At 38.4% G+C, this 20,720-nt stretch overlaps 1 protein-coding gene across 1 annotated transcript in view; it reads right to left on the minus strand.

Annotated features, from left to right (window-relative positions):
- Positions 1-14,403, minus strand: part of LOC149794835 (solute carrier organic anion transporter family member 2A1-like) — a 76,565-nt gene extending 62,162 nt beyond the window's left edge. The window contains exons 1-4 of the mRNA XM_089964493.1: positions 14,290-14,403; positions 13,329-13,552; positions 12,781-12,897; positions 11,884-12,289 (exon numbers count right to left, since the gene is read on the minus strand). Of these exons, the coding sequence (XP_089820619.1) occupies positions 11,884-12,289; positions 12,781-12,897; positions 13,329-13,535 (730 nt within the window). The 5' untranslated portion in view covers positions 13,536-13,552; positions 14,290-14,403. The remainder of the gene's footprint in view (positions 1-11,883; positions 12,290-12,780; positions 12,898-13,328; positions 13,553-14,289) is intronic.
- Positions 14,404-20,720: the final 6,317 nt, after the last annotated feature.

Raw genomic sequence — 20,720 nt, forward strand, 5'->3', positions numbered from 1 at the left:
TTGTGTTTGTAAGTGATAAAGTAGGTTGGTGTGGATAGTAGATTAAAATGATGTTTGTTTTTTATGGGCTGTTTGAGGTGTAGATTTGGGGTTAGATTGGATTGCTTTGCATATGTAAATAGTCTATTGAAGTGATTTATAAAAAAATTTTATAATAGTGATGGGTAGCATAAAAAAGTGAGCGAGTGTTTCTTTTAGGTCCGCGCGTTGTTGTTGTTTTTTTGGTCGTGATCTAGGTAAGATGAATTTTATGTTTTTAGGGGGATGTTTTCCTTCACGTTCGCGCTTTCAGTATAAATTGAAACTCGTTCGGCAGTCCAGCTACCCTTGTTGATTGATCAACACCAAAAAAATGAACACGAGACTTGAGAAACTGTTGGAGCTTCATGTGCATCTGGAATATGCCAGGCGCATATTAAATGAACTGGCCGCTGAAGCCATTGTCGAGGAGGGAAGGATAAGAGAGGAGGAAAGAAGAAAAAAAGAAGAGGAGGAGAGAAGATATAAAGAAGAGGAGGAGGAAAAGGAGAGAAGAAAAAATTTCAGAATCCCAGAGAGTGAAAATTGGGATTCTGAAGCGACATATCCTGCCTCTGCTCTCTCCCCCCAAAAGGTAAAAAGTAACTGGGGGATAAGATGTGTATGTGGCGCCAGGCCTGGAAGGTGCCACCATTAACCAGGTGTCCATGAAGTTCCAAACAAAACAGCCCTTTTCAGGGCTACCCAATACTCTAGAAAAGAAATAACTATTAATTTGCCAATGTGTGTAGGTAGAGTAGTGTGAAAATAAACACTAACTCTTTATTAATAATGGAAGTGTATGTGTTTGTAAGAGCTCAGGTAAGTTTGTGTGAATAGTAGATTATGGGTTTCTTAGCAAATGTGGAGAGTATAGTTAGGGTTATATTATATGAAATGAGAAAGTAGGGGGATGTTTTCCTTCACGTCCGCGCGATGTTGGGTCATCATCTAGGTAAGATCCATTTTATGTTTTAGGGGGATGTTTTCCTTCACGTTCGCGCTTTTCGTATAAGAACCCACAGTGTTCGTTGTTCAAACCATTCTGCAAAGAATACAAAGAAGATGGCGTCAAACCAAATGGACAAGATGCTATTAAGACTGGTTGAAGACCAGTATTCCTATAGTCCCCATCGTGTGAAGATGGAAATTAATAACTTAAGGAAAGCAAAGGACAAGATTAGTGGTGTTATGAAAGAGATCAAGGAGGAGAAGGAGGATGAAGAGGAAAGAATAAGAATAAGCAATTGGAACGAAAAAATTGAAAAAGAAGAAGAAAATGAAAAGAAGAAGAAAGAAGAGGAGGAAGAGAAGAAAGAAGAGGAGAAGAAAAAAAAGAAAGAGAAGAAGAGTGTAGGAGATAAAATAAGAACTTGGTGGAGGAAAAGAAGAAATTAGAAGAAAACCCAAAGGCCCTTTTCAGGGCCAGCCATATTTCTCGAAAAGAGATAGTCTTTGAATTGCCTACCCCTTTTTTAATTTTTTTTTTAAATTTTTTAAAAAAAAATCCCATGTTAAATTCCCCTTGTCCGTAAAGTGACCCACGATTTATTGCCATGTTCAATTCCCCTTGTCCGTAAAGTGACCCACGATTTATTGCCATGTTAAATTCCCTTGTCCGTAAAGTGACCCACGATTTTTCTCCATGTTAAATTTCCCTTGTCCGTAAAGTGACCCAGGGGTGTTTTTAATGCTAATTCCCATTGTCCGTAAAGCGCCCCCTTTCACTACTAACATCTCCTCCACAATGCCTAAGTATGTACTACCTCCTGCAACTTCATCATTTTCTGCACAATTTTGTTTTCGCCATGGCTTATTGTTCAATATTGTTGAATGGCGCGAATGACGAACGCTACGCTTTATATACTTCAATCATGGACGTGAAGGAAAACATTCCTTACAAAAGATTATCTACTATTCACACAGAAGGGAAGACAATAACCCATTATCTACTATCAACACAGAAGGGAAGAAAATAACCCCAATATCTACTATGACACAGAAGGGAAGAAAATAACCTGTTGTCTACTATCACACAGAAAAGGGAAAGAAAATAACCCATTATCTACTATCAACACAGAATGGAAGAAAAAAAGCTTTATATACTATTCACATAGTGTATGGACAAGGCTTTTTTGTTAAGGGAGAAAACAAACACACATACACAATAACGTACGCGCGCACACTAACACACACACACACTATAACATTAGTAAAGGAATAAGTGTTTATAATCACACTACTCCATATTCACACAAATTGGCAAGCTGGATAATCTCTTTTCTAGAGATGTGGTTATCCCGGAGAATGGATTTTTTTGCTGAGCTTCAGATACACCTGCTTAATACTGGCACCTTCCAGCCCGGGCCCCACGGTCACATCGGCGGCTCCAGTCCTGCTCCCAATTTACACTTGTTCTTGGGAGCGAATTAAAGGGAGGAGGGGAGATACTGAGTGGCTTCATCATCCCAGTTTTCCCTTTCAGGGACAGTGAATACTTTCCTCTGTCTTCTAGTTTGTGGTCGGGGATGATGAGGTCTCCGTATCTCTGGTACTGGTGGCTGTAGCTGACGTTGTTGTGGTTGTGGTGCTTGTTGTAGTTGTGGAGGTGTCCTTACCTCAGGCTTGACCCCACACCGAGTTCTCAGTATGAGGTCTGGTAGGATTTTACTTCTCTTTTCCTATTTTTCTTTCTTTTTTTCCCTCTTCCTCCTCCTCTGTTATGGCACTTTCTGCTATGGCCTCCAAAGCCAGATCAGAGAATAACTCTTTCGTGTCCACACGGCAATCTACAAAACCTCTGTCTGGGTTCTGATGTTATTGCTGCTGCTGTTGCTCTCTATGCTTTCTCTGCTTCTGAAGTCTGTACTTCTCCGTCTATTCTTCTAGCTCCTCCTTCATTTCCTGTCTGAAGACCTCTTCTATCAGGTCTTGGGCTATTGTTATCATCCTGACATTTTCCATATCATCAGGTTTGGGATCAGGTTTTGCCTGACACGATGTAAATTCACGTAGGCTTCATTCAGCTTTGATAGTCTAAGAGGCATCTTAATAAGGTGAACGATGATCAGACTGGAGACTGCCCCGATTTATATGGCTCCAGCTAGGACGCGATAGAAAACATCCCTACTGGCTTTTAGTATCGGAAATCTATAGATCTTATCTTAGAGAGAGAGAGAGAGAGAGAGAGAGAGAGAGAGAGAGAGAGAGAGAGAAGTCAAAGAGCATGCATAGTCACAATTTTTAAAATATAGAGGAAGAAAAAACACCAAGATTTTTTTTAAAAACAAATTTTTTATTCAAACAACAACAAACAATAAAACATTTTTAAAACAAACAATCTTTTTCTTACAAGACTGACAACGTTGTGAAATCATTGGACTTCCACGAAGGGAAGTCATTAGGCTATTGATGTACACTACGTTTCCTAGCTAAAGACAAGAGATATCCATAATGGTCACAAAACCATCGATCTACTTTGTCATCGTTTCTAGAAGAGTGACGATCAAAATAAGTCACTAAATGCTCTAAAGAATATCCAAGAATGTGTTGATGAAAAAAATACACACAATATTGTAAACACACCACGGAATCCGTGCCTTGAAATTCTACATTATTGAATCATTTCATCTGGGGTTTTCTTTTCATAAAGTCGATGATGTCGTCTTCCAAAGGCTGTAATCCATACGAATCAAAATGCTCTACACAACCATCTTTAGGGAAGTAGACGTCTATCCAGTGAGTTCCTGCTAGATGACTGTCATTCGGGTTGATGACATAAGCTTGATGATCTTGAAGTTTGTGATGAGGCAGTTCATCTTTAGCACACACGACAAGATTCCAAGAAGCAGTGTATGAACTCTTGTTTAAAAGGTAATAAAGTTCACAGGTATCCATTTTTTAAAAAAAATTCTTGTTTTTCACAGGTAATGATAAGTCGTCAATTCAATCCTGACTTTTGCCTGAAAATCTCTGATAAGTAATCGTTTCTTTGCTTCGTCTTCGCACTCTGAGCCAAGATAGCTTCGATGTGATGGATATCTACATGAATCAATGGAGAGGAATGACCACGCAAGGCTTTATACCACTGCAGCAACACGGCTTCTTCCGAGATGAAACCCCAAGCGTCCTCCAGATATTCGTCCAATGTTTGTTCTTGACTCATCATCAGACACTTATGGAGTTGAAGTTTAACTGCGATGATCGTTTTGATATCCAGATCAATCTTTCTTGATCAATTCCGTGATTTTACTACTAGGTGTTTGGCAAACTAAGAGACTAAATGCTATTTTTGTTCTGGCCATTTGGACCCCATCACCATGTCCTCCACGGCTACTTTGTCTTCCACGGGTTCCAAAATCTCCTCCAATTCCATTTCCATTTAGAAAGAGTCTTCACCATTCAAACAGGGATAAGAGTCTCCCATTCCTTCTAATAGTCTATAATTACTTCTCTCAAGCTGTTGATTTATATCGTATTATCAAATTCGACATACAGGGTGACGTTCACCATCTCCTCCATCGCTTTTCCAAACCGAAGTTCCACACGAATTTGGCCGGATTTTATATGATGGAAATGTCCCTCGTCGCTGCCTTGGTCAAGAGTGAAATCAAAGGCCCACAAAGTGTAATCCCCTGCAAAATCTTCGTACGTAATACCATGGCTGGGGTTAGATCTTATCTGTCGCGTGGCTTCGTACAGGGACAAGCACAATCTCAAATAATTATTTCCTTTCAAAAATAGGTTCAAAGTATCTGGTACACAAGGTTTTGCCACCGCAACTGACTTCGATATTGGATTTTTATGGTGGGCTCCGTTAAAGGCCACATTTTCGACGATACCAACGATTAAACGTTTGAGTAACTGTCCTTGGAACAGATATCTTCAATCATGGATAGCTGTCATCTGTGAATGGGTAGGTTTTCACGTCCACGCTTCGTATCGGATACTTGGCGGTTGTTCTGCTCAAAGTGTGACTGATGTCGTTTTTCACTTTAGGTAACACTTCAACGAGTCGCACATAGAGTCTGGCTTCTTAGATGATAGTTTTGTAAGTGGAATTTCTGCAGTTATCAAACGGAAAGCCGCGCTGCTACAATTCAATCTCAGATTGACATTTCACTCCGTTCAGCAAATGCTTTTCTTGCAACCACATGCCTAAATGCAAACGGTCCTTCAGTTCTAAACTTTGGTTTTTCGTAATTTTCTTTTCACGTTCAACAAATCCATCATTGTCTTTATTTATCTCGTCGAACGTGATCGCTTCGTCAATTTCCCATACCACGCAGGCATTCACACGGGTGCACCTGGCTTCTGTTCCGTACGTCAAGAGATTTTCCAGGTAGGCTCGATAAGAGTAAGTATCTACGCTGCTGCTGACCAGGTTGTTATTCAAATACAAATCCACATCGATGAACAAGGAATCGTAGAAACGAAATTGTTGACGAGATCTACTGCCTCAGCATCGTCTAGATCGGTACCATCTGTATCGTTCGCTTTGACTTTCAGGTACAAGTAACTTCTATTCAGATCGATGTAAGCTTCGGGCTGTCCGTTGATTTCAAATTCGATGGGAGCTGAGGCTGTCAAAGAGGAGACGGGATGAAATTCTACCTATTTGGATTCTTGCATCATCATCATAGTTGGTGGTATAGCAAATATAGCCAATTCCTACTTGGAACAGGCGCAAGACTCTAGGGGCATTATTTTTTCTCTCTCGCTGTGATTGAATAATCAAAAACGTCTAAGTCTCGGACGGTTCTTCTTTTCTTGGTTTTTCTAGTTTTATCGGTGTGAAGGCCTCTGGAGGGGTATCTTCGTCGTCTCCTTCTGCCTTGTCCTTGCTGTGGCGTCAGGGAAGCAGGAAAGCCTGACTCGGTAGCGTACAGAGCCTGTAGAATAGTTTCTCGTCGGCCCAAAATGTTTTTACCCATTTGAAGCAGGACATATTTTCCTTCTCTCAAGAAAGCTCCTTTGGGGTATTGTTTCAAGATTCGGACATTTTGGAGAAATTCTTAGCCATGCGTCAAAGCGGCGTCTTGCAATGCTTATAATCCTCGTGTCACCATCGGTTTCAACACGGGTGCCACTGAACGAAAGGTCCATTTTTGCAAATCTCTTGAACCGTGTCATCGCTGTTGAGCGACTCCTCAGTTCACAGGATACATAACTTATAAGGCGTCAGAGAATCTTTTTCGAAAATGGAGATTCACCGTGACTTTCGTTCTTGTGAATAGGATATTTAGTCCCAGATCTCCTTTTATAGCAATGTTGACAGTGTAGAAATACGACTTATTGACGGGCAAATAGTGATGATAAAATTCTCGGTGAACGACAAAGGTGTTTCCACATTCCTCGTCACTGGTTGTGGCAGAATCCACTTTGAAAGGAATGACTCGCAGTAACGGTACGGAGGTGTGTCCCACCACTTTGTACTCCACCACATCGGATTACACAAAGATCAAATTCAATCATTCGATTCAGCTCAGTTCCATAGGATAACAAAATACTTCTAACATTCCGTATTGATGCTGATCTTCGGGTTAAAATTTGGTGTCATGTTTTTGTCTCCTACCACAATGTCAAACAAACTTCGATTAAAACTGAACGACAACGTTTGGATATCCTAAAATCTCATAATTAGGCGACGAACCCGATTATGGTATTCAATATTGACAACTTTGTTTAGTCTATCCAGGGTTTTGCCAAACTCTTTCTAGAACCTGGCAGCAATCGTGTCCACCATAAGTTGACCGCTAAAATAATTGCCTGCAGAAAGTTTCACAGTATATACGGTGAATGATGGCTTGCTTGCTGTTTTTTTTATAGACCTAAAACCCGATTTCAGTCATGGCTAGTTGCACTTGCTTGTTCAGGTAATTCGACGTCGAAAGTATTTTGCTTTTCATTGATGTTTTGGATTTGTGTAGGGTAATTCATCACGTCATTTCCCAATAGGCTTCATGATGTAATTAGATGGTCTGAGGTAATTTGGCCGTGAAACAACATAATGTGTTGATGGGAAACACATCCGTGGAAATTTCACTGGGCAACGTTAAGTAAATTTGGTTCTTCATAATTCCAATGATCCGCTGTCCGAGGGATCATTCGATGTCAAAACTAGGAGGATATCCTTTCTGAGGTACTTCAACTTCTTTGACACATCGTTTTCCCAATTTACGGGTTCTTCGTTCGACAATGCTTTCGATGTCGTACACTTCGTCTTCTTTTTGGTTGTAACTCGGGCAAGTAAAACGTTCTTTATAACATTTCCCCGTTTTCGTGTTCGAATTGATAGACGGCAGAATGACGGCCACGCACTCGTCCGGTGACACGAAAGAATTCGGTGGTCCAGTTGGGTAAGTTACCTTTGTCGAAAGTGCGTTTGGTTTTGCCAATGGGCACCAAATCTCCTGCTGACAACACTGCACCATTCCTGGGGAAAGTCACCGTCGGCGATGTACCAACAGGCGCTCGAAGATGGTCACATCTTTGTCGGGAGTCACTTCTTGGGGGGTACATCCAATTCTCCGATGGTAAAATTTGTTGTATGCTTGGACCAGGTTCGGTAAGACATGGATATACTTGATAGTGTGTTGATGTGTAAAATATTTACAATGCGTTCTTTCAAACTGTACTGAAAACGTTTCACGGTGCTGGCTTTGGTTTCTGGATTCTCGGTGGTAAAAACGAATGTCTCGTTTCTTCAATTCGTTTTGGAAAGCTTGGTACCCGTCTCAGTTTGACATCGAAGAGGTGAAGACCACTTTGTTTCAACACGTTTGAGGGCACGACTAACTCAGCGGTCAATTTGGAAGACAATAGCACGACCCAGGCAAATTTGGAAAATACGTTGATGACACAAAAGAAACAATATTGGTAGCCACTCTTGTAGGTCGTCAAATGAGAGACATCAGCTAAATAGGCTTGCCATTGCTGATCGATGCCCTCCACTCGGGTGAGACTTCTGGAATATTTTTGTCGAATGGGTTTGTGTAAGGTATACGTTGCTTGTTCTTGCAATTATCATTGTACTTGAGGTAAACGGAGACTTTTCAGTCGGGCTTTGTCAGCACGATGCAATTTCTGAACTCCTCTGTATTCCGCAGGATGAGCTGGATCGTAGTAAATGCTTGCTAACACCTTTTTCCATTTTTTAATAAGTTAGCCACTCTTCACTAATGCTGCTTTGGATGGGGCGAGATGGTGGTTTGGAAACGGCTTTACGTGTTCGATGTGCCACGGGAGTAGAAGACGATGCGTTAGGGTAGTACCAAGCGTAGAAAGCTTCTCGTTGTTCAGTGATCGTATTGTCGGGGTCGTAATAGTGTGTCTCAGACTAAAGGGGTAGAATGGCGTGTTGATTTTCTTTTTTATTGAAAAAGTGTATAAAATAGCCTTTGGTCATTTCTGTCACTGCAAACGTTGTAGGCATTTGATTCATTGACATGGCCAAGTAGTTCATCGAATCTTTAAACTGCACTTGTCCCGCTTGCATGGAGATGATTTTGGCTCCGTTCAAAGTCACTCTAGGACGTTCGGTACATTTTTCGATTCCGTATAGTATCTTAAAAGAAACTGCCCATCGTATCTCGAGGTATTATGAGCCATCCCCATGGTATAACGATGACAATCTCCGTACGTTCCATGTCCCATTCGCTCCATGTTTCGTTGATGGGGTTTAAGATACACTGGGTGGAATCGATCAGCGTGTTAGGTCCCCGATTTTTTTTCTCTATGTCCTCCAGGAATCTCGCTGCAGTGATGAGCCACGCAGAAATTAGGAATGTGAATGCCAGTCTTGCATGCATTAGAAATCGAAAAAGATGAAATTTCCTTTCTTTTGGTCATTATCCTCTTCATATTTGGAATGCTACTTTTGAATGTAGCATTTGTGTTCGAAGTCCACAATTTGGTGACACATGTAACATCATTTATTTCCTGAACATACGTGAACCTTGGCACAATTGGTACGTATAACTTGTCCACAAGTAGAGCACAATCTCAGTAGTTGACGAGCACTTTTCTTCTGTGTTGTTGGTAAGAGACTGGGTTTACAAAAGTGCGCTGAAAAGTAGAGCAATGTACTCGTTCTTGTCATTCGTCAAAACATGGTTTAGAGGCCATATATCCTGAACATTTCGATCTACAATGTTTGTGTTGCTCTCGATTGTTATAGCCATAGTTAGATTTCTCATAAAAATATATATCACAATGATCCGGTGATACTGGTGATGACATCGAAATGTTCATCGTGATTATAGACGTGAATGTACTCTCCGTCTTAGAAATCTTTGTCTCGAAAAAGCAGAGGTCTGCGAACTTCTTGAGGGTGCACTTTCAAGATGTAGCGTGGAGCTAAGACGTCATGCAATTTTTTGCATTTCATGAATGCCACATGGTGTGTTTTTAGATACGCCAGATTGCTGTAACAGTAGTTCCGCTTCTCTTCTTTGTTTGGGTTGGTCCGATCATTGAATAGTTGTCGAGGCTCTTTTCCATTCTACCGTTTCCTTCTTGTCGGCATACGTTTGTCCTACAACAATGACCCTGGCAAAACACATCTTGTTGTGAGAGTTGTTATTTCGGACTAGACTTGTTTCGGTGCTGCGAAGGCTGTCCACCAATAATAACACCTTTTTGCGTCGGATCTCTTGGGGAAGAGACACGTGGGCCATTCACATTGTCTCTTTTCCATCGGTGATGTGAACTTGTTTTTGTACTGTGTCAGTTTTGATGGTCTGCTATACTTGATCCAAACGGGGACTTCAGACTGTCGTGATCAATTGCAAGGGTCAAGCAATCGTCTTCTTTTGCTTGACATTGTCGTTTCAGTGTGGTTAACAAAGAATCCCGCACGTCGGTGATACTATCTTTTACATTCTTCAGCGGTACGTCAGACTTGAAATCTTGAAACATCACCGTGTACCTGTAGGAGCGTTTATCCACCTCTCGTTTACTGGTGGTGGTGAACTTTGGTTTGGTGTAGATTCTCTCGGTTTGGATTCTGGCTCACTCATGTCATCTTCAAAATTGCTGGCAGGAATTTGAGCCAAGACTTTAGGTGCTGTGCTAGGTGATAAGTCACTTTCTTCTCCTTTCGCACTGTGACTGAATTTTTGTAACGCGTTTTTGTATTGGTGAAAGAACTCAATCCGTTTCGATCCACTCTTCAACTATAAATAACCGCGGTTCACTTCATTCGCTTTAGCTGTTCTCGTCACAAGATATGGACAAACGCAGCGTCGTCCACCCTCGTATCGTCGAGGCTGTTCAAACCAGACTATCCGATGTATATCAAATCATCAAGTACTATCAACCAGTTGACTGATACAGCCCTTTGGAAAAGAAGGATCTATTTGGAGAGGAAAAGCTTTCTAAAGAATGTATTAATCTAGGTTTCAGAGTTCAGGCGAAGTTTGAGGAAGAGAAGAAGATCCGTGAGATGTCCTCTTTGTTAAAGGAATAGTGTTTACAAATAAACCAAAGGCCCTTTACAGGGAAACTCCGTTGACTCGAAAGATAGCTATTCTCTTTGCCCTAGTTGTGTATGTGTATGTTTGTGTATGTTTCTTTGTTTTGTGTTTGAGTTTAATTGTGTTTTATATGTCCCGCCCCGCCAAGCGTTATAGCTTTTCCCCCCGCTGTTTCGCCCAATTGAGGTCAGCCACATGCAACATTGTTGCAACAGTGTTGCCAATGTCCAGTACCCTGACGTCATCATTCCTATTGTCCCTATAAAAACACCACTTGCCCATGTCCCTATATAACACCAATATTCTCACGTTCAATTCCCCTTGTCGCTAGAGTGGCCCATTTAATTCCCCATGTTAAATTCTCTTCGTCAGAGTGGCCCAAGACTTTTTTGACTGGGTGGCCCACATTACTACGCAAGTGCCCGCTTTAATTATTGACGCACTGATCAAAATGGCGTGCAGTTACCCGTTTGCCATTTTAGGATAAGCTCAAGGCGTCTCATAAATAAAAAGAATTGTGATGGTGTTATTATGAAACGTCTTTCAAGAGGGCTTAAGGAACAATTTTATCCCACCCCACCGTACCCCACCCCGACGAATGGAATCTTACAGAGCGCAGATGAAAGAGAGGAGACATAGGAGACGAACCCTACCTGCAATTAGTCACAGTATCAGGAGACTTGTTCACTTAGCCTATCCATCAACACCTGACAAAGTTTAAAGTTTTTCGAAGAGAGTAAATGTCCAATATTAAAACCTAGAAATACGTTGCTATGTCATGTTTCGAATCATCTGATTGAGGCATTCTGACAAATTGATAATTTACTGGTTGGTTTATTTTCATAATTAAAAGCTATTTTAGAATGGCTTCTGCTTGCTTTTAAATGCATTTGTCGGAGACGTGGTAAGTGTAATGCCATTCACCTGCATTTTATGTTTTGAAAAACATTCAAGCATCAAGAATAGGATTGTCAAGTGATGAAAAGATATGCGTGAAACGAGATAAGTCACGTGATATCTGGTGTATATATAGCCGAAGCTGAGCAGATCTGAGATTCTGATGGGTATAGTCCTAAGAACAAGAACCGTAGAGGAGGAACTAGAAGATCAAGATAATATTAAACTAACTATTCTGAAGAGTTGGCCAGGAGAGAGGTGTCGGGAGAAGGCTTTCCAATACTCTAGCAATACTAATGGCGATAAAGGTATGATTGTTTGAGAAAGAATATGAGAGAGCTCGACAACATTTATCAGGTATCAACACCAATCTCTAGAGGTCACCTTCAGATTATCCCTTAGATTTTAAATCTTTATTCTTATTTTCTAACAATAGTTTAAACTTCGAAAACCGCGAAAGATGCATAGAATAAAACTAGGTATGTCTATTTACCCATGTAAAATCCTGTTTTTCTCCTGTTCACGTTGTCGTCCACGTAGAGTGTTGTAAACGGATACCTGCTTGACTTGCCAATTCCCTGAAATATCATACCAATTGCTATGAGAACAAAGGCCATCCGTTTGATCGACAGTTGCTCCATCTTGGTAGCACGTGCAGTAGCCGAAGATGTTGCAAAACAACCATCCGTATCATGAATGTGCAATGCCGAACCATTTTGACCAGGAATGCAAAGCTGCGTCTCATGCCCCATAATATTAGCCTTTGTTCCATTCTGGTCCCGTTGAGCAAAATCCAAAATATACGAAGATGGATCTTGCATGAAGTACGGAAGAGCGCACAATATTCCGCAAATTCCGAACAAAAGCGTGCTTAATCCGAGGCCTCGAGGAATATGGACCTTAGAAAAATATATCAATAAGGATCATAAACAGAGCGTTTTATCTTGTTGTCTAATGTATTTTTAGTCATGCCAACTGCATTCTATCTGTACAAAATATGTATATTCAGAACTCTTAAACTTATCTTCGAAAATTTCATAGATGATTGTATTAGCAACGCAGTAATTACCGTCGTACTATGTAGCATTTGATAGCATATTATTTCGTCGATTGGGAGAAAAACGGACTGATGTTTAAGTCCCACGTGCATACACGTCATTTAAAAAACGTCCTTTATGAGATCGTAAATACCAGCATTTTTGACTGAATGCATACCGATAAAACTATAGCTGAAATTGTAGATACATTTTTTAAAGTGTTTGTTCCAGAGTAATTGTGTCGATAAAAATATGTATCAATCAGGAATTTAACAAAATACTAAATGTCTAATATAGTTAAAATAAAAATTTCTCACTGCAATTGAAAATAAAATAGGCAAAGAAAGAAAAACCTTTCTGGCAATGTATCCCATGAAAATGACCGTGCAAAGATATCCAATGTCATTGCAGCTCATCAGGATTCCTGTATCATAACTGCTGAAACCAAACTGCTTCTCCAGCATCGACGCCTAGAGTGGATAAAGGGAGGTAACAAATCATATTATACATATTCTTGATACAATGAGTACCCAACTGCATTTTATAGCAGCAAATTCTGATTGTAAAGTAAACGCATACTGAGTCTTTGCCTAACTCTTGAATCACTAAGTCTTTGTTCGTCACATTTTAGAAAACCTCGCATTACTCCCAGAATAGTTTTAGATCTATTATCAAACAAATCTTATGCAAAGACATGCTACACATACCTAGATGATAGAAAACATATTTTTCTGACTAAATTTATGTAGTTAATTTTTTTTAATGATACTGTCACCATAAGTCCTGGAGCCAACACAATATTTGTTTCTATTATTGGTGAATATGTTATTATTGTTTGCATATAGTGATCTTTCATCAACAGTGTAGTGTTGTACGTAGCTATTGCACTGTATTCTTGTACCTGAGAGTTAATGTAGACTGAAAGAGTGGACGTCAGAAGCCCGGATGCACCATAAATCCCAACGAAAACTCCAATTCGGGCAAAGTACTGAAAAACCCTAGGATGGAAGGGACCAATCCCGCAGGAAGTGTCGTCAGAATCCTTATCATCTGGGTCATGCAAGGGCTTGGCGCTTAAACCTTTGGTATCGTCTCTGAATTTCTTCATTCTCTTTCTTTCGCAGTCTTTAAATGGAAATGCGAATAATCATCATTATTTAAATTTCACAATAATCGCACAGATAATATTAAAGATAATCATATTTAAATAATGATGACAAGCGTAGAAGTCTTTCCAAAACAGTTCATTGAATCGTTTCAATAACAAAATCCACATAAAATTAAATTTTCAATTAACACTGAACTATTCTATTATAATGAAGCAATTCTTGTTCTGGACTCTAAAAGAAAGTGTATAAAAGACCTTTCAAACGTCTGCCAATGAAACATTTTTGAAAACTGGTTATACAAGATTATTATCAAATGAAAGAAACCGCACATTAATATACGTTCTAAACTTCAGTCTTTCATATCATATTTATCACAAGTAACTACGAAATTGGTTTTAATGAAACATTGAATAAAATTAGTGAGAAGTAAATGTAACCATCATTTTCAAATAAAAATGAAACCAGAGCACATATTCTTTGCCCGTGACATGCTACATGCATATGGGTAAATGTCCGCCTTCTTAAATGTTCGTTAAAACACTGTATTTCCAATAAACGCCGACTGTAATATTTACTATTTGTTTCGCAATTTCTTTTAAGATTATTACATTTCAAGGTCACGAAATCACAAAAATTATCTCTGTAAGGTACGTCTTGAGCTTTTATCCTTTGCCAAGACAAATTTTAAAAGATGACGAAAAATATTTTCGATTGCATTTTTGATAATGCTTCCATCTTTAGAATTAAACTTACCCAGAAAGGAGCTGCTTGTCGATGGAGATGTCGGCAGCTCAGGATCACTCTATATCAGCGTTATAGCTCTTGGAGCCAAAATATAGGTCCAGAAGTAAACCTGACCTAACCAAGAGGTCACGCGCGGCGTGAATATGAATATAGCAAATATACGTGATCTTAACGTGTTGTTTGGGTGTGAGTTACGAAATGTAAATTCGTTTTAGCATTCTATGCTAAAAATGTAAGCATTCAAAATTCAAATGACCCAGTATGTATGTATGTATGTATGTATGTATGTATGTATGTATGCATGCATGCATGCATGCATGCATGTATGTATGTTTGTATGTTTTTATTTCAATATTTTTGTTTCTTTTTTCTAATATGTCTGCAGAAACTAATGCATCTATTATTTAACCTAATAGTGATTTTTCAGTAAAGTAATGATACATTACTGCGAAAAACTCGCAATATGAGTCAGGTCTTTTTCCCAGTCAGTGACTCGGTATCTTAAACAGCATAATCAGTACACAGGAAAGTACTGATTTGCACAGTGATATAATGATTTGCACAGTGATGTATCAATTTACACAATGCATTGATTTACACAGCAATGTATTGATTTGCACAGTTATGTATTGATTTGCACAGCAATGCATTCATTTGCAAAGAAATGTATTGATTTCCACAGGATGTATTGATTTGCACAGTGATGTGTTGATTTGCACATCAATGTCTTAATTTGCCCAGTGATGTAGTGATTTGCACAGTGATCTATTGATTTGTCCAGTGATGTATTGATTTGCACAGTGATTTATTGATTCTCCCAATGTGTTGATTTTCGCAGCATTGTATTTATTCGCACACCAATGTATCCATTTGCCCACCAATGTATCCATTTGCTCACCAATGTATCCATTTGCACACCAATGTATTGATTTGCACAGAAATGTATTGATTTGCACAGAAATGTATTGATTTTCACAGGTATGTATTGATTTGCGCAGTGATGTATTGATTTGCACAGTGATGTATTGATTTGCACAGAAATGTATTAATTTGCACAGTGATGTATTGATTTGCACAGTGATGTATTGAATTGCACAGAAATGTATTGATTTGCACAGAAATGTATAGATTTGCACAGAAATGTATTGATTTGCACAGTGATGATTGATTTGTACAGTGATGTATTAATTTACACAGAAATGTATTGATTTGCAGTGATGTATTGATTTGTACAGAAATGTACTGATTTGCAAAGAAATGTATTGATTTGTACAGAAATGTATTGATTTGCACGGAAATGTATTGATTTGCACAGTGATGTATTGATTTGCGCAGCAAAGAAATAAGCTAAAGTATAAAATGTGTCATACGCATAACTACAGCACATGTGTACCAACATTCGTTTCAGATTTTGACCGACGAAAACCGAGGCGATTGTGATCTTGAATATATAATTCTAATTTTGTTCTGAAATTTAAACTTGTAGGAAAATGATATCTGACCTCAATGTTACCAACTTTAGTTTAAATTATTAATGGTGTAATAACATACCAAATATAGGACCTTACATTTATTATTTTCATATCAAGAAACAGTATTTGCACACATTATTTCGTCTCTTATATTTGCTATATTTCATGTCTTCCGTGAGGGGTCACTTTTTCAGTTTTTCGATGCAATTGTAGTCGATTTACGCTAGTCCAGTTATGCGCCAATACAATGAAAATAATACCTATACAAAAATAATTAGTCTATTCAGTGAAATTAGATAATTCGGCCTAAAACAATAAATGCACAAAATGCCCCAAAATGAAACGCTTTTGAATTCTGTAACTGATCTTCGCTTAGTAATGTAGTCTTGCAACCCTCACCCGAACCCTGCGATCGATTCCACTGGTTTACTGACAGATCAACATCAAAAGGTTTATATGCGAACGTTGTTTCATCGGTAGAACATGTTAATGCTTTGATCGATTCTCAACAAAGATAGTTCCAAATATCCAGGAGAAAAAGCTGAAACTCGTTCACTTGAGCATTCGGAGTCCTTTCTATATGTATATTTTATAAAGTTCTTTATCAGTGAACAGCACCTCAGTGCGCCCCCATCAAATTATCCTCCTTGCGCCTCTATTCACTTTTGCCCCATCAAATTGTCTCCCTTGCCATTCTATTCACGTTCTCTTACTATCCAATTGTTAAATGTCATATTGCATTCATTTTAGTATGCACTAAATACACCAGAACGCTGCATTGCCAACCACGTGCCCGGTTTAAATTGTCTGCGCTTAGCGAATCTTTGAAAACGGGATTCAGCCCAAAAATACCTTGGTGATCAATCAGGGCCGAAATGAGGAGGTGGCAAAGGTTAGATAACGTGCACCTTCTAAGTCTGTCAAGATATCTGATTTATGAGCTGGTGCTTTGTCATAGAGTAGACGTATACTTCGGATGCCAGTGCGGAGACGGGAGTTACGGTAATGTTCGACAACTTTCGGCAATACTTTGGAGGCATACAAATTTCTAGCGTCACTAACAGAATCAGTTACAATTACTTGGACAAGTGAAACTTGTGCATCGAAAAAAAAAATGCACATAAAACCTTCTTAACAGCGTGATTTTTCGTTTCCTTTAGATTTATCATATCCAAACGTTATTATTTTTTCTCTAGCTGAGTTCATAAAAGTAAATCCATGTTTTATAACCAGTGATATTATGATTCAAACGTTTCGATTATATATTTATGTGCATCTGTGCGGCGATTTCGACTGAGTCTGTTTTCAATCAATCGTCCAAAAATATGTGACATATCTTGAACTAACTTTCCTGATCCTCAACTGATTTATCAGTATATAAAAAGCCTGCCTATGATATATCAATATCCAGTAGATACAAAACATCTGCCAGTGATATTTAAATATCCAGTATTTAAATTACCTGCTCAAGACATCTAAATGTCCATTATATAAAAACACTGCCAGTGACGTGTGAATATCCAGTATATAAAGACACATGCCCATGTTATATTAATATCTATTATATAAAACATCTGCCCTGATATATGAATATCGTCTACTTTGAATAGAGCATCTTCATTTATTGTTCCCTTCACAGCAGTCACTTCCGCTTGCCAATCGCTGACAGCGGTCTTCCAGTATATGGGTCATAATCTATATATTAGAGACCAACTTTAAAACATTAGAACCATCTCAAAATTGTAGGATATGGCAGAGAATTACATCAGAAAACTTTATTCAAATCTACCTTGATATTAGTCGAAGAGCGTCCTCAAAAGGCCCGGTTTTACAGTATGCTCATTGCACAGAGCATACTTGTTTTCCTTCTCCGACAAATTTACGTCACTGAGATTTAGGTTTCTTACACCAAGCATATACCTGTAGGTGTCCAGCGTGCTGCATGCGCTGCTGAAGATTACTGTTTACAAAGTTATTTTGTCCATCGATCGTCTTAACTTTATTAGCAAGTTAAAAGGAACAAAACAGTCATTACAAAATATTCAGAATATTGCAAACATCCATTGTATCAAATATTAATTCAAGACGAGAATTCTTGCTGAATAATGAAAAACAACTAATCGTTATATGTTTAATTTGTATTGTCTCTTGGCTTTTCTCGATGGTCATATGTTATGTATATCTATATTTTGTAACTGACCTTATTCAAAATCAAAGATTTGTGTGTCTGTTTGTATGTGTGTGTGTTGTGTGTGCGTGTGTGTGTGTGTGTGTGTGTGTGTGTGTGTGGCAGTTTATAGTGATGTCTAGCACTTTGGAATCATACCGCAGACATGTAGCATAATGTTCCAGCCAGTCACATTATCCTGACACCATACCATGCCGATCACTCTTAACACTAACCTCTTAATGATGTGCGTGCAGCGAAGCACCTGTAATTACCATTGTTATGTCTTTGGTATGACTCGGCCAGGGTTCGAACGTACTACCTCCTGCACTCGGAGACTCTAACCAATAGGTCCCCTTACAAAATTAAGTTAATGGTGTACAAGATCAGTGACGATTATTTTGTAAACAGCATAATACATAGCTAACACTTCTCTTATTAGAGATTCAATACTCAGATAATTATTAATGGAGGCAAACATGTTTACTTCTGTCTGAATGTACGATATTAGTTTTTCACGTGGACATTCTTAAACTTGTTCACAACATTGAATGTTATAGAGAGGAGACTGGCTACATCATTGTTGCATTATTGTATCTTATCTTTTTAATCAGTGTTTCTCATTGAAAAATGATTAATTCCTACCTTAGCATTCGAAGAGAAATCGGTCTTATTGTTATATTCTGTTTTTAGTTTGGGTTGATTTTTTAAAATTAAGTTATTCACTGGAATTACAAAGTGCTCATTAATACATCTTGGACAAGTCATTAATTCGGAATTATATTGTACTCAGTCAAGACTATTTTGGAGTATATTATAATGATGCATCAATAGACTATATTCCAGGCTGTAGAACAGGGTACATCTAATTTAATGTCAAGGCATGGTGAATTTTATTCAATAATTATTCAGATCAAGAGTTCATCAAATGCCGATAAAAATATCAATTCAAGGAAACTAGGTATCTTTGGAAATAAATTACAGTAAATATTATCTAAAGATAAAATCTTGGAAGAAAACAATGAATCATTTCTGACAAACCCTACCACACAGAAACAGATATACTGACTTCACACAACCAGATGAAAGTCTATAAGCAAACAACCCAAAATTAGCCATGAACACTATTACACCTACGTCATGGAAAATTAGTATGCCTTAAGAGAAACAAAGTTTGACGATTCTAGAGTTACGCAATGCTATCCTCATTATAATAAAAGCTATTTACATGAATTATTGTACTTTAAAATTGTGCTTGAGTCTTGTGATCAGCAAGTCAAGATATAAGCTTTTCAGTTGTGGTTAAACAAGTTTAAGAATATGTGGTTTTATGTATGCAATTGTGTATGTGCGTGCGCATGCATGTGTATGTATATATTATGTCCTGTTTTTCTTTTCGTGATACACGCATGTGTATATATGCCCCATTTCTCTTTTCGTGATACATCTATTAGAGCTTTTGTTACACACTGCCTGTTTTATCTGATGATATTAGTTACACAAAGTTTTGCCAGATCAGCAGCGTGAGTGAAGAGTTCAACAAGTGAGCATACGTAATTTATAAAGATGCACTTTCACGTCTACACAATACAAATCAATATTCAGTCACATTTTAACCTATATAGTTTGGCTGAAGAGATGAAATGAATGAATATATATATATATATATATATATATATATATATATATATATATATATATATATATATATATATATATCAGTTCATAATACATAAGAAGATATATACCTTTTTCTCTAACTTCTTTTAATAGGACCGACCTTTCTAACATCTTTGGCATTGTCAGTGCAACTGCCAGTACCTACTAACAAAGTAGCAAATCAAATATATTTGAGAGAAAACGAAACGGTATGGAGATAGAAGAGGTTCATAAGAAGCACATAATCACATATAAACATTTATATTTTTCCTCCTCTTTCTCTTCTTCTTTTAATTAGTTTACAGCCTTATTTAGAGGAAACTGTCGCTGATTTAACCAATGTTACTGATATCTTTTTCAAATAGGTGATCACCTTTTAGTATTCATTTAGAAAGTCCGTTAGGGCATGTTCGACGGTTTATTCCAGCACAGCTGGATGTTTAATTACTCCTGGGGGAAGGCATTGGTGCCTCATCCCCCAGGCATTTATGTATTCAAGGAACACTGATTAATTTGGCCATCAGATCGTGGGACTAATTAGTACCCAACGACCTGAATGCAGGGCCGTCATGAGTGGGAATGAACCCAACACGCACTCATGATTAAAAGTTGGAATTCAGTTGAGATTGAACGCACCAGGTGTCAACCCAAGCAGTATGTAACGTCCGCTACGATTGGTCGGCAGCGATTACGTCACATTTGGACACCTGGTGTTTTGACGGGTGGAAATGGTTCCACATTTCCGTCAATGTACGATGTCCAGGAGAGCCAAGGAAGCAAGGAACTCGTCAAGCCATCATGGATGTCGTGTACTCCAAGAAACGCCAGCCCGTACTTATTTCAAATCTAGTCCAGTTATGCTAATGGACAATACAAAATACCAATAATGTGTTAGCCACCTGTGCAATTAGATCAAATTCAGCAAGTCTAAAAAAATCCTACTTCTTAACAAATCTTTTTAATTGTAGTACGTAGTGTACATAATAAATAGAGGATATTTGCTTGAAACGAGTGAAGAACGGATATATTTCGTCGAGTGGATGAAAAACTCAGTATTTTCACGAGTGGCGAAGCCACGAGTGCAAATACTAGAGTTTTTCACCCACGAGATGAAATGTATCCGTTATTCACTCGTTTCAAGC

Source organism: Sinohyriopsis cumingii, chromosome 7 (assembly GCF_028554795.1).
Source record: "Sinohyriopsis cumingii isolate HCF-2022 chromosome 7, ASM2855479v2, whole genome shotgun sequence".
NCBI lineage: Eukaryota > Metazoa > Mollusca > Bivalvia > Unionida > Unionidae > Sinohyriopsis > Sinohyriopsis cumingii.